The sequence below is a fragment of the Belonocnema kinseyi genome, chromosome 7 (assembly GCF_010883055.1).
Source record: "Belonocnema kinseyi isolate 2016_QV_RU_SX_M_011 chromosome 7, B_treatae_v1, whole genome shotgun sequence".
In the NCBI taxonomy this organism is placed as follows: Eukaryota; Metazoa; Arthropoda; class Insecta; order Hymenoptera; family Cynipidae; genus Belonocnema; species Belonocnema kinseyi.
The window spans coordinates 74,780,401-74,795,840 of record NC_046663.1 but is presented as its reverse complement, the minus strand read 5'-3'; the positions used below and the strand labels follow the sequence as shown (position 1 = coordinate 74,795,840).

The 15,440-nt window shown below is 32.7% G+C and overlaps 1 protein-coding gene across 1 annotated transcript in view; it reads right to left on the bottom strand.

Moving 5' to 3' along the window:
• Positions 1-14,523, bottom strand: part of LOC117177250 (cathepsin O-like) — a 21,884-nt gene extending 7,361 nt beyond the window's left edge. The window contains exons 1-3 of the mRNA XM_033367830.1: positions 14,246-14,523; positions 9,142-9,531; positions 5,373-5,521 (exon numbers count right to left, since the gene is read on the bottom strand). Of these exons, the coding sequence (XP_033223721.1) occupies positions 5,373-5,521; positions 9,142-9,531; positions 14,246-14,431 (725 nt within the window). The 5' untranslated portion in view covers positions 14,432-14,523. The remainder of the gene's footprint in view (positions 1-5,372; positions 5,522-9,141; positions 9,532-14,245) is intronic.
• Positions 14,524-15,440: the final 917 nt, after the last annotated feature.

Here is a 15,440-nt window from a genome sequence, read left to right as displayed (position 1 = left end):
AAAAATAACTGATTTAATAATTACAAATTTTTCATTCATTAATTTTAATCTAATCTAATCAAAATCTAATCTAATAAAAAAATTCGGCTAGAATAGTTTTGAAATATATTTGGTATCTAGTGTAAATTTTGAATGAAATTTTTGGATCTATGAAAAAAAATAATTTTTTATATTTTTCGAAAATTTTCAAATTTTTTACAATTATATAACTTTTTTAATTTTCATCAAAAAAAAAAAAAATTTATTTGGATAATTTGCAAATCTTTCACCCATCTATAAGAAACTTCGACAATATTTTTTTAAATTTCAAAAAAAAAAATTCTAAATTTTGAAAATGCGCCCAATTTTTAAATTTTGGTTCGAAATATCTGATTAACGAACGCCTTCATTTTGGGTACCTTCAAAAGTGTATCAAATGCGGACTCGATTGGACAAATCCTTCAAAAGTTAGCGTGGCTACAAAATTCAGGCAACCATACATACAGACATACAGACAGACACCGAAGAAATTTTATGATTTTCGGATTCCGCGAGTGCCGAAACGTAAAGATCCGTTAAAAACCAGAGATCGAAAATTTGGACGATTACATTACATTCTCAGAAATGAAAATGTAAAAACCACAACTTTCTAGCATTTTTCCAAAAGAATATTATTATAATTATTTATAAATATTTTTGGTTAATTTTAATTAGTTATTACCTCAGTATAATTGTGAACTGAGCAAAAATTGGAAAATTTCAGAAAAACCCGCATCTTTCTAGCATTATTCTCAGAGAATATTGCTATCAATAAGAAAGCATATTGCTCTGAGAAAGCAGCCAGAGGTGACTGTTGTCACCTCCAACGCTCGTGGCCGCTCGTAATTGTATACCTACAACATCATCACACAAGGTTTCAACCATCGCATTAAATTTTTTGAATTAACTTATAACATTCTAATCTCATCAGTCACTTGCCTTAGTCCGCGGCTATGATGTATAACCGGTTTTACCCGAGTAAAAGTTTAATAAAAACACTATAATAATACAGTGTTTAAAATCTTTAATATGCTCTCCATTTTTCATTTATGGATTTTGGTGTTCTACTTACTCCCTCTCCTCTTCGTTATCAGCCTATTTGGCATGGGAAACCCTGTCAGTAGCAATGCTACCGTCATCATTGCCGTCAAAGTCATAAGAGAAAAGCTCAAGTCCTACCGCGACATCAACGCGGAACACCTTCGGTAGTGTTTCATACAGCTTAATACTAATACAGTGTTTAACTGCGTGGTGCAAACTGGAGGAAGCAAGGGCAAGCAATAGCCCTGAAATGAAACTGACAAACATCACAGCTTTAGATGTTTCAGCGGTCTTGAAATGGACAAGTAATTGGAAAGCTCCAGGTCCGGACCTGGTGCACAACTTCTGGTACAAGTACCTGACGAGTGTGCATCTTGCGTTGGCAAGGTATTTTCAGAAAATCATTGAACACCCAGATCTGATGCCAAGCTTTATGCTCCAAGGTACTACGTATATGTTACCAAAAAAACCAGACGCTCAAAATCCATCCGACTTTCGACCGAAAGCCTGTCTTCCAACAATTTATAAATGTCTTACAGCTATCATTGCAGATAAGGTATATTCTCATTGCGACGAGAATTACATTCTCACAATAGAACAAAAAGGATGTTGTAAAAACTCGCGAGGCTGTAAAGATCTAGTCACTATACATAGGAAAGAAGGGTTCAAAATGATACCGAAATCAATATCATTTTGATATGCAACAAAAATGATACCGAATTCAAGAGCGTTTCAATCAGCCGAAGAGAATGATCGACTTTTGAGATTATTATGATCTGATTCGGGATCTTGTATGAAGTCAAACCAAGATGGCTGACGTTCTTACAATACTTCAGCTCATATTTAAGCTTCTTATGGATTCTGATCGTGCAGCGTACTTGAAAAGTTGAAAAACTAACGAAATCTGATATTAGAAAATATCACCTGTTAATTCTAGTTGTCACTTGCGTGCAGTTAGATACCATTTTTAGGTTATGTCGTTTTTACACCGGCGCCAATAATTGGCGGCCATTTTGTTTAGTCTCACAAATGAACTAAAAAATGAGATCAAATTGATTCGAATGGAAAATCATTAAGATCTCGAGAGTCAAATGGTCGCTGGAGCAAAAGGCTCTGCAACAAAATTGATCCTTATTTTTCACTGTGTAGACACTGTTGCCATGACTCAAACTCGTAAGCATCAAAGGAACTTACACATGGCATACATTGACTACAAGCAAGCGTTTCCTTCCGAGCCGCATGACTATTTGCTTGAAGTCTTAAAACTTTACGAAATCTGGCCACGCATTATTGACTTTCTAAGCCATGCGATGAGGCTCTGGGGTACAAGAATTAAGTATTTTTATCATGGAGAACCAAGGATAACTAGATCAATACGCTTTACGACGGGTATATTTCAAGGAGACTCCTTCAGCGCACTATGGTGGTTCTGTTTAGCGTCGAATCTATTGAGCAAAACACTAAACAGCATGTCTCGTGGGTTCAGAATTCATGATAATGAGAATGGTCTTCAAGTGACCCATCTTCTTTACATGGATGACCTGACGCTGTACGCTAGTTCAGGCCAGAAACTGCAGCAAGTGATCGATGTCACAAAGCAGTTTTCCAATGATATCCACAAGGAGTTCGGACTAGATAAATGTAGAACAGTGCATTTAATCAGAGGGGAATTAGGAACCGCAGAGTTAGAGAACGAGTTCGAAACTGACATCGAGGCAATGGCTGCAGGCGATTCATATAAATATCTGGGTATTCTTGAATCTAAGGGTATTCAGCATACGATTGTTAAGACAAGCCTAACGACTGCCTTCACTGCAAGACTCAGATTAATTATGAAGAGTTTTCTCAACTCGGCAAACAAAATCCGGGCAATCAACACATATGCCATCCCTGTCCTCACGTACTCCTTCGGGCTCATAAAATGGTCTAACACCGACCTTCAATATATAACACAATTTTTCGCGTAGAAATGACGAAGCACCGAATGCAACACAGAAATTCAGCGATTGAAAGGGTAGTTCTACCATGACTTTCAGGGGGTAGGAGCGTTGTAGATGTTAAAAAACTGTGTGAGTCACAAGTTATACAGTTGCGAGACTATTTTAACAGCAAACGAATTGTTGCGTTTTACTGTAACATCTGTCAAGCGGATCTTGACTACACGCCCTTAAATTTGTCCTCAGATGGGGCCTTGAATATCAGGGCAGAAACCATGGAGGAATTAGAAATACAATGGAGGCAGAAAGCCATCCATGGCGAGCACCCCAACATGTTAGATAAAAATGAAGTGGATAGTGAGGCATCTAATATTTGGCTAAGATAGGGTGTTCTGTATCCAGAAACGGAAGGATTCGTCATTGCGATGCAGGGAAAGGTTGTCAGCGCCAGGAATTATCGCAAGCACGTGTTAAATCAAGACTTGGTTCACTGCTGCGGATTATGTGGAGATACCAACGAATCCATCGAGCACATTATTGATGGCTGTCGCGTAATGGCTCAGAGAGAATATACGCACAGACATAATGATGTAGCGGACATTATACATCAACAACTTGCCCTAAACCTAGGGCTTTTAAAATAATAGATGCCCTTCTATAGATACATTCCGATACCCGTTTTAGAAAGCGAAGATTACATCTTATATTGGGATGTTACTATCCAAACGGATCATTACATCCGGGCCAATCGACCTGACATCGTGATGCGAGAAAAAAGGTGGAAGAGTCTACATCATCGACATTGTTCGTCCGCTTAACCGAAATTTGCAGTCAACCTATACAACCAAGATCCACAAGTATAGCGAGTTAAGGCATGAAGTAAAGACCATATGGAGGAATGTGAATCATGCATCTATTCATCCTATTGTGATTTCGGCTACAGGAAATGTGCACACAAGATGCACTGAACATATTGAACATTTAGGAATCAGTAGGGTATTGGGAGCAGCTCAGAAGGCGATCTTATTAAACACCTGTCGCATTGTAAGAAACTTTCTTGACCATCAGGAAGCGAGCGACTAAAAATCCGTGGAGTGGCAGATGGTAGCTCTAAAAAAGCATCTAGAGGTGACTGTTGTCACCTCCAACGCTCGTGGCCGCTCGTAATTGTATACCTACAACATGATCGCAGGAGGTTTCAAACATCGTATTAAATTATTTAAATTAACTTATAACATTCTAATCTCATCAGTCACTTGACTTAGTCCATGGCTATGATGTATAACCGGGTTTACCCGAGTAAAAGTTTAATAAAAAGAAAATATAATGGTAGCTCTAAGAAATCATCCAGAGGTGACTGTTGTCACCTCCAACGTTCGTGGCCGCCCGTAATTGTATACCTACAACATGATCGCAGGAGGTTTCAAGCATCGTATTAAATTATTTAAATTAACTTATAACATTCTAGTCTCATCAGTCACTTGACTTAGTCCATGGCTATGATGTATAACCGGGTTTACCCGAGTAAAAGTTTAATAAAAAGAAAATATAATGGTAGCTCTAAGAAATCATCCAGAGGTGACTGTTGTCACCTCCAATGCTCGTGGCCGCTCGTAATTGTAAACCTACAACATCATCGCAGGAGGTTTCAACCATCGTATTAAATTATTTGTATTAACTTATAACATTCTAATCTCATCAGTCTTTTGACTTAGTCCGTGGCTATGATGCATAACCGGGTTTACCCGAGTAATAGTTTAATCAAAACACTGAATAATAATACAGTGTTTAAATAATTATGCTTGTTAAATATAATTGATTATTATCGCGCTCTGACTGAAAAGTTGAAAGCAAGTTGAAAAATTTAGAAAATAGTCGGACTTTCTAAATCAATGCTAAAAGAAAATTTCTATAAACTATAACAAATAACAAATTGATTAAACAAATAATTCGGACATATAATTTTCAGTAGAAAGTGATATTTTATGCATTAGAAATAATTTTTATTAACAGAAACCGCAAAAAATTATTATTTGTGTCAAAAACTCGAAAAACCCAATTTATCACTATAAAACCCTATAAAACAGACTTACACGAGTGAAATTCAAAAATGAATTTTTTTTGCATCTTATGGCTAATTATGAAGAGTTATGTTCAGGGTGAACTCGATGCAGCTAATCTTGATGATTCTGAATAAAATTTACAAAAAAGTATTTTTCTTATAGGAAATACTTGATAAAGTTCAGTGGACTTGCGGGAACTCAAAAAAAATTTTTTGCAGCATTTATTTTGTTGTTGTTCCGAATAAATTTGGGGGGATATGCATAAAATTTTTTAAAAATCCAAACATTTTAAAATGCACAGTGTAATACTTACCTCTCTAATTTGCATGCATCTGTGCTTCTCGTAAGAGGATACGTAGTTTCTGGTAATATTTTAATTTTTGCTCCCGCCAACCACGTAAGTAGACTACAGATGTCTCCACCCTCGCAGCCATAATTACCATTCGCAGCACAGTCAATCATCTTAATTAAGGATAATACAATTTAATTTACATAGATATCAAATCAGTTTTTGTTCTTAAGGATGTACCATATTGTAAAGAATTTTTCATAAGGAATAAAACTGTCTCTTGGTCAATGCAAATTAATTATAAATACAGTCTTTCTTTGCATCAAAAGCAACAACGCAAACATTCAAATGACTATTGATAAATAAACTATTTTAATCTGAACTATTTTTGTGACATTCAGTATCTCTTACAAAATTAATTATAATCAAGAATATATATATATATATATATAGGGTGGCCAAAAAACTTAATTTTCAAAACTTCCCGACTTATAACTCTAATTTCCCATTAACATTTTTTCATTTATAGGGTGGCCAAAAAACTTAATTTTCAAAACTTCCCGACTTATAACTCTAATTTCCCATTAACATTTTTTCATTTTCCCTAACCATCAATACGCAAAGACCAGGATTTTAATTTCGTGACATTTTTAACGTCCAATATTTTTCAAGCGAAATAAAATAGTTTCAAATGAAAATTTTACAATTAAACGCGCCTGAATCGTTTCCAAATGGAATGCATAATATTGCGCAATTCATACTTGACTGAGTACCTGTCCATAGCGCATTTATACCCTGCTAGTGTTTTCCAAGCAAAATTCGCCACGGCCTGTCTCTCTCTCTGCCAATAGAGAAATTGCGTAGACCAGCAGTTCAACCGCGGGTTGCTAAAACGCGGTTCTGGTGTACTTTTTTTTAACCCAATAAGATGAATTTTCTACCATCAAAAAAGAATTTTTATTTAAGAAGGATGAGTTTTCTGTTCAAATAGACGAATGTTTTACAAAACGGTTGAATTTTGGACCAAAAAGATGTCTTGTTAACAAAATCATTGAATTAAAAAAAAAATAGTTATATTGTCAACAAAATAATTGATTTTTTAACTAAATAGTCGCATTTTCAAACAAAAAAAAACCGAAAAATTTAGACAAAATCAGTTGCCTTTTTAAGCTAAAAATTCTATTTTTTTAGAAACAGGTACCTTTTAAATCTAAAAAATCAAATTTTTAACAAAAAGACGAATTCCCAACGAAAAAATTAATAGTTAATATTTCAACAACAGCAAACCGAGATTATGATTTTTCAACAAAAAAGTTAATTTTCAACCAAGTAGATACATTTTTAACCAAAAAGAGGAACTTTCCACCCAAAAGAAAATGATTTGTCACCAAAGTGCAGTGAAACTTTTATATAGCGCCGATTTTGGGGCTGACGGTGGATGGGAACTAACTCATTATAGCCCGCTCCGGTTTTGTTTGTTCACACCTGAATGCTCGCCTGAGTGACAACCGCAGATTCTGCGCACCCCGCGCAGCTCCTGTTACGCCTACCTGCGGCGCGGAGTCAATTCTAGGAAGGGCTATATAAGGGAGTGCTATTGAAGGGTTTCACTGTAGTTAAATGTTGAATTAAAAAGATCAATTTTCAACAATAAAGTTCAACTTTCAAAGAGAGAGATGACTTTTCAAATAAAATTATGAATCTTCAACTGATATAGTTAAATTTTTAATTTAAAAAATTAATTCATTATCGTAAATACGTAGTATGATCTTACGATGTCTTTACGTAATCATATAATGACACCGTAACGAAATGGACATACAATGTCCTAAGTTTTCTTAAGGATATTGTGACAATGTCGTAAAGACGTCACCAAATTTTATGCCCACACGGAACAAATTTATCCATAAAAAAAATCACGAACTTGTAGGTAGGTCTCAGATACGGGATAAAAAAAATTAAACATTAAATCCTTATTTCTATGAAAAATGCATGGGTAAATTTAGAACTTGTTTACGAACAGTTCGAATTTCCTACGAACAGTTCGAATTTCCTACGAACAGTTCCTGAAAATCTTAGACTTTAATATAAAAAGGGAAAAATTTTATTTGTGCGATTTAATTTATCATTTATAAATTAGCACAACTCTGAGGATTTGAAACCTCGAACTCGACAGTTTCTAAACATAAACCATGAGTGCGTAAACACGCGCAGCCATTGAGGCCGAACAATGTACGTATGATAAAAATTCTAGCCACCCATCCGAAGAATTCAATCCACACATACGCGTGCACATACGCACCGAGCGGTTAGGTGCGAGTGTGTGCGAGCTACGTAAAGACGAACCTACGTCCTAGTTCCCAGATTTGTCGGGCAAGCTCGTGAGTGCTCTGTGAAACTTTTCCCAAACACTCATATTATTTTTGTAATTATTTAGGGGAAAAAAGTGATGAGCGGTTTTAGACTTGCATATCGAGTTCGTCAATTCTTTTTCAAAATTCGCAGATTATTTACGAAATTACATCAATGTCCAATGAATTTTTCTCCTATTCGAGACCTAGCTACTAGTTCGTGACTTTTGTACGTATAATTTTTTTCCGTACACTGGGTTAATATTTCTGTCACCTAATCTTCCATTCTTTTGTGCTAAAACTTTTTTCTGCATAATTTTTCATTAACGTCAATTTTCGAGATTTTATTAGGTAACACTACCTTTATAATAATAGCATATTACATTACAAGTAATGTTAGACGCGTCTTTACCTCTTTTTCTCGACGTCCTGTGAATATTGAATTCCCCGTGTAAGGACATGTATAACCATACGAGTGATGTAAGATTTTTTATTCAAAACCATCATTTGTTATGACTCCATAGAGCCCCCTGAAAAGTGAGCATCCGAAAGTCCTTTACCGAAATCATGGGAGGTCCTATCAAGTGAATGTTCTTTGATAATCATGAGCCCTGACCGGAAATTCTTCTGTTTTGTTTTCTCCATCTGTCAAATTCCTCGAAGGCCAGCTCATATTTAACTTTCGATTTTTGGGGTTCTAAATCTTGCTTTCCTTCTTTCACTCCTTCATTTATGCCCAGGGGTGAGATTTTGGTTGTTTTTTCCATGATTTTGAGTGTACGAAGATTTAGTTACATTTAGAGCACTTTGCGACATAATTGCTGATAATTTAAGGTTTGAAGGATTCTATTGTTGTTGATATGGTTATAAATGAAAACATGCGATTAATGTGGGTCCCATCTGTTTGAGCAGTGATTGGTAATTTCGTATGGCGCGAGATTCGAAAGGGTGTGTGTGTCAGTGTGCACGTGTGTGCGTGTGTGTGGTAAATTAATGAAATACGTGGTGGGCTATTCAGCTGCCTTTTGTGAAACTAATTAACTGGCTGGGCGGTGGCGTTTGGAACTAATTAACTGCCGCCATCTGGTTGATATATTATTAGATTCTCTCCGGGCCCGGATTTCATCATACTGAATTCTAACTTTTCAAAATTGCATATAGGAACCCGTCGATCTGCCCCCCACCCCCGGGTCCGGGGTTTTCTCTCAACGGGCCTGCATATTAAAATTTGTAACTTGTTATCCTTGGCCGTTATTTGAAGTCCCTATTATAGAAATAACCTGAATTTTGCGAGATTTTTTTTGAATCGCTGACTTTTCATGAGCAATAAATTTCCCAGATTTTTTCGCTGACGGCCACCCTGAATATATTATTTAAAACAAAAAATTCTCAAGTGTACTATATGCAGTTTAAAAAAAAAGCAAAGTCTAATTATGAAGTACCTCTTGAACACTGAAAGAATACAGGCTTCCATTTTGTATAGCAAACATCGCTTCAGCAACTTCAACAGTGCTGAAAGCCCAACAAGCTCCACAAGATCCTTGAGCTTTTACAGGCGTCACTACACCCTTATTACGCCAATCGAATTTTGTTGGAATTCCATTTGCCCTTTTCATTCGACCAAGTACTGATTTGGAATCAGATTTCTCAGAGTGACGATTAAGACTGTGAGGATTAATTAAATGCTTTGCACTTCGCACTGATATATCGGGACGTAAATGCAAAGTCAAAAATTCTTCCTCGGTCAAATCTGAAAATTGTGTTAATCCATAAAAGGCACTGGTGTCGGAAGACCGCAGTCTATTCATTTTATCGATGTGTTGGAGCGATCTCTATAAATTAAATATACCTGATTGAAAACATTAAATATTTCCATTGAGAAAAAATTATTTAATTGGTTATTTCGATTAAATTAACCCTCCTTTCTTTAAAACAATCACTTATTTTGGTAATACATATAAAAAGAGTCACATAAGACGTTAGAAATGCAAAAACTATTAGGAACCCGACAGCAGTCCACGGATTTTATTGAAACTTTTTAAATATTTATACTTGAAAAAAAATTGTATACTTGGCATGCATATTTATTAAGGCATTTGAATTTGATGTAAAATAAGATGAACTCGTAAATAATGGTGAAAATACCCTTAAATCGAGCGCGGTTTACACCATTCTTTCAAAGTTCATATCTCGAAATAAGGTATTTTTTCGAGAAAAATGTATGAAACTTAAATTGTAGAACGAAAAATCTACACAACTTTATTTATGTGCACTTTCATCTTGAAATGAGCCCGTTTAGAGATATGAGCTACCAAAGAAGCGTGACACACGCGCGGTACAACTCACTCCTTACTCTCAGAGTTGATTACTCAAAAAGTATGACCCACAGAGGAAAAAATTCAAACTATAATTTTTATTGTAAACTTTAAGCACCATTTTTCTATAATCGTATATTTTTACCCAATGACACTTTCCAAAATAAACGTCAGAAATCATTTCTGGGGGGTGCTCTGCTTGATTTAAGGATTTTTTACCCTTCTTTTTAAATTCAACTCATTTCTTGCAATTTTCAAATGATTTAAGGAATTATTATGTCAAATATGAACAATTTATTTATTTTTTCAATGTCTATGATTATCAAAAAAATGTGGTCTGCCATTTTAAATTTTTTGAATTTAAAATCATAATGAGCAGCCCCAACATATACATTCACATTATTTTTGCAGCTTTAGAACATAAGTTATTTAAGTTATACAACTTTCTAATCGATTTTTGAAAATTTTGAGATATTAATTTGATTTTGAAATGAACAATGATGTCTGGTTGTTTACCTTTTTATTACATACTTTTAGCAACACAATGCAAAAGTTTCATTAAAATCCTTGGACTGCTGCGGGTTTCCAAGATGTTGTTCTGAAGTATATTTATTTCCAAAAAAAATAACGTATTTTTTGTATTTTACAAACAAAAAAAAACGTTTTTCGCACAATTAGGGCTACTTGAACATTCAAGTAAATTATGAAAAAATTGACGCAAGTTTTTTTTGTAATGTTGCATCTTGAGAATGCATGTACGCAATTTAGTTTTCTTTGCGGACCAATCAAATTTTAAATCAGGCAGAGAGGTCCAGCTTAGACTGGACAGTTTAATCAATTTTTGTATTTTTTATTGTATTTTTATAAACATTTGTTTTATTCGACGAGGGAATTCTTGGTCTTTCAATTCAACCCAGCAAAATTTGAACAATTATTTTTTATCGAATTTTTAAATCATGAAAAGAAGACTTGCAGGAAAACCTAAACGTTTTTCCACTATTTTCAAAAAGTTTTGGTTTATGGAAAAAAAAGATCTTATCAGAGGTTTATGCAAGTTTAAACCACTGTTGAGGCCAGTGAAATTTGTTTTAATATCATTTTTGTCTAGTAAACGATGCAATCTATCACAAAAATTAGGAGGTGTTTTTTAATTGTAGGACTTTTCTAGGTGTTTCAACTTTTAACTAGACATTTCTGTACCTTTCTTTCTTTCCGAGAAAAATACAAAAATTCGATTTTTCCAACATACACTGCTGTGCAAAAGTTTTAGGCCACCTTTTTTTATGACTGAATAAATTCTCTTAATTTTAATTATACCAGAGCTAAAGAAAATTCTCTTTAAAAGTTTGATTGTTTTCGAAATACTGTATAAAATAATCCAAAGTTGAAGCTAAATTTGTCTAGTTTTTAATTAGATATTGCAAAAATAGGACTAATTTCAATGTTTCCTTAAATTTTCAATAACTTCCAGAATAGTCAACATTTTTAATGTTCTTGGGCTCATTTTGAAGCTTTTTTACACCGTATTACAACAGCTTATGACTATAAATCGTAAACATTTTCTTTTTAAATTACAAGAACTTGAAGTTGCAACAAGAAATTTGGAAAAATTGCAATGTTATTTTGACTAACAAAAATATTTTTCTAAAATATAAGAAGTTTCTATGTAATTTTCTCAAAATATATATTTATTTAACTTTTATCCTGATTTGCCTACAGATAAGATGTTTTCAAATGTTTCCAACTTTTGTATTACAACTTCAAGTTCTTGGAATTCGAAAAGAAATTATTCACACTTTATACATGTAAACTGATGTGATAATAGGGAAAAAATAACTTCAAAATGAGCACAAAAACATTGAAAAATGTTGATTATTTGGAAAGTTATTGAAAATTTAAGAAAGCATTGAAATTTACACTATTTTGCAATATCTACTTAAAAACTAGACTAATTGGCTTCGCCTTGGGCTTATTTTATGCAGAATTTCGAAAACAATCAACCTTTAAAAGAGAAGTTTGTTTAGTTCTGGTATAATTAAAATTAAAAGAATTTATTCAGTCATAAAAAAGAGGTGGCCTACAACTTTTGCACGGAAATGTAATTGTTTTTAATGTAAAGCAGTGGTTTGTCAAGAACGAAAGTAACAAGATAGGCAGTAAACATTCATAAGTGATTTAAGCGAGATGTAATATGTAATTTTCGTCTACTCTATACTATTCCTTCATTAAGAAAAACTTTTTTTTCGTAACATAAAATTATTATTTTTTAACATCAAAGTAGATGAAATTTTAAAGAAAAATTTTTGAAGAAGATAAAATAATTCTAGGAACAGAATAGGGAAATACCATATCTTCTAGATTTTAAATAAGAAAACTGACGTAAACATGTAAACGTCCGATTGAAATTTTGTAAACTATTTTCATATTATAAATTTCATAATTAAAGATTGTTAGTAAATTTCAAATCCTTTAAAAATATTGTTACAGTCTAAATCGTCAATAAATTTCATTGAGAACAATAACAATTTGTTAGTGTATAGAAATATTTGACCGTTAATTTAAAATGAGCAATTATACATCAAATATTCAAAAGTAAACAATTTTAAACCGAATTGTTTGAAACACAAAGCCTTGAGCAGTTAATAACAACAACAATTATTAATTTGAAACAACTAAAAATTAAAATAATTTAATTTTTAATTTAAGAAATGTCTCATTATTCAATTAAGAGCATTGAAAATAATAGCGTGAATTTATATTTTTCAATAAGAAGTCTTTGAATTATTAAAATTTGGTAAAAGTTTAAACTTTTAAGTTCAGAAAAATTTAATTTAAAATTGTTGAATTGAAAAGTATTAAAATCAAAAGCTTCTATTTTATACGTGTAATTTTTTCGCGTTGGAATTAAAAATCTCTGAATTTAAATTTTGATAAGTCTCAATTTGAAAAGTTTAAAACTCAAAAGAGTTTCTCTTTGAGTGTTTTAATTTTGCAGTTCAATTTCGATTACTTTCAATAAACATTTTTTCCAGCTTTTCAATTTCTTTCAATTTCCTTGAAGTAAATTCCTGCATTGAATTGAAATTTTGAAAATGGAATTTTATATTTTTAAAAAACCGTTTTTTAATAAAAAGGAATAGTTATTTAAAGTCGGAACTGACAGGATATCTTCCTCATATTACTTTGAATCGAAAAAAATCAAGATAAAAATTTAAAAGTGTCCTGTTTGATAAAATTGACTTTTCAGTTTTTTCGAAAGATGTACGCCATTTTCGTAATTTTTAGAATTTTTCAACTTTTCTTAAGATATTTGAAATATTTTAGATACACAGCACTACAAATTTCTGCAGAGAAAATGAGCCTAAATATTCAAGTAACTCTAATTTCAAGAAACATTTTTTGTTTGTAAAAAACCAAAAATATATGTCTCATATTTTACCTTGAAAAACAATATTTTCAGCCCCAAACAATTCTGTGGCAACATGAGGGCCAGACTGCCCGACTTCATATGAAAACTACTACTACTATTAAAAATTACTACTAGAAAATTATAAATCAATTTTATAAAATCTTAATTTTACGTAAACTTATGGTATTTTCTGTACAAATTCATTTTTTAAGTTATTACGCTAAATACACTCAATTCAATTTATTTAAAAAATCCGTATTTCTTTGCGATGGACAAAAATACAAAAATCGAGGCTAAGAGATTTATATGTATGTATGTGTATAAGTAGGTATCGGAATGGGTATCGGATACCAGAAGCCCTTGCGAGAACGAGTACTATGGACACCTGAACGTGTTTAAAAAAAAGTTGCGTACTTTCACCCACAACAAAAACTAATTTAAAATTATTAAAGTTTATTTTAATTAACAATACTTTCTCAGTCTTTTTGATGATACTGTCATAATGTTTCCTTTTGTTATAAAATTATTTAATGCTTATAATAAATAGCAGATGTTTCGTATCTTCAAATAAATAAATAAATAAATTATATGAACGCATTTATTAAAACTCTCAACAATAATATTTTATTCATAATTATTAATCTATCCATTTTTATTAAATCAACCAATTTTTGTTTAGTTTATTAAAAAAGTTGAAGCATTTCGAGTCAATGCAAATCAAAACAACCCATAAAGTAATGAAAAAGTATATCTACGGATCCTAACACTGAGTGTAATCAGAATCAAAACAGTTCTAAATAAAAGTTTATTGAAAATACTCACCTGAAATCGCTGAAATCTCTTATCGTACTCCTCAGGATTGTGTCTGTATGATTTATTAAATCGAATGACATAGTTCTTAAATAATTTCAAGTCTTGATCAGAAGTGTTAGGACCCACTCTAATAGGAACTGCGAAAAAGCACAAACTCACAATCAATACAGTCAGTACCACTGTTTTCCACTCCATGATGAAACGAAAGCATGTTCGTCAGTCCCTTGCTTCTTTCTGGACTGGCTGACTGAATTATGAAGAGTGCAGGCTCAGAACACTTGCGAATGATAAATCCGCAACGCATGACTCAATTTATTATCATACTGATAAAACAGTAGCGTATGTGAGAGGTGTTTATTTATTTATAATAATAGTATAACAGGGTTGCTACAGAACCTGGAAAACCTGAAAAGTCGGGAAAAGTCCTCGATCTCTCAAAAAAACATGGAAATTTGAATTGCCGTTTCTTTTTGAACTTTTAATAATTACTTTAAATTGTGTATGTTTATTTCATAAATTAAGATAAATAGGAATTTATTAAATTACGTTTTAACTATTTGAATGCGCGCGGAAAGTGCATATATGTATTACCTTCTGTAGAGAAAATTATTGTAACAGACTTTGAAGAAAATTAATTTTTTCCTCATCCTTTAGTCAGTGATTTGGGGCCCAAATCGGGTGCTGGCTAGCCCATCAGAACCAACAAATTATCTGTCGTGAAAATTCAAATATTTTTTCACAAAAATTTTCAAAAATATCCAGGATGTTTAAGAGAATAAAAAATAGAAAATGCACATTAAAAAATAAAAAAATAATTTTTTCTCATCATCTCGACACTCTTTGAAATAATGTTTAACGTCAACCGTCTAAAATATCATGTAAAAATTTTCTGAGTGCCTCAATTATGTTCCTTAAACTTATTCAATTTTAAACTTTTTTAAACAAATTTCAGAAGCCAGGAATTGAAAAAATTGTAGGTTTCGAATATCATATTCTTAAATTACTATAATTGCAAAATTAATCTTTTTTTTTATTTCCGCAATTTTCCCTGTTTACTGAAAAAGATCATAAGGTAGATGCACTGGTAATCGTTACTCCATTAGTTATCATCAGATGGCCCAGTATTTTTCATATTACAAGATTCGCTCTTGCCGCATGTGATAAAACTTGTGAGTTTAGGTATAAGTTTAAATATCGTCTACTC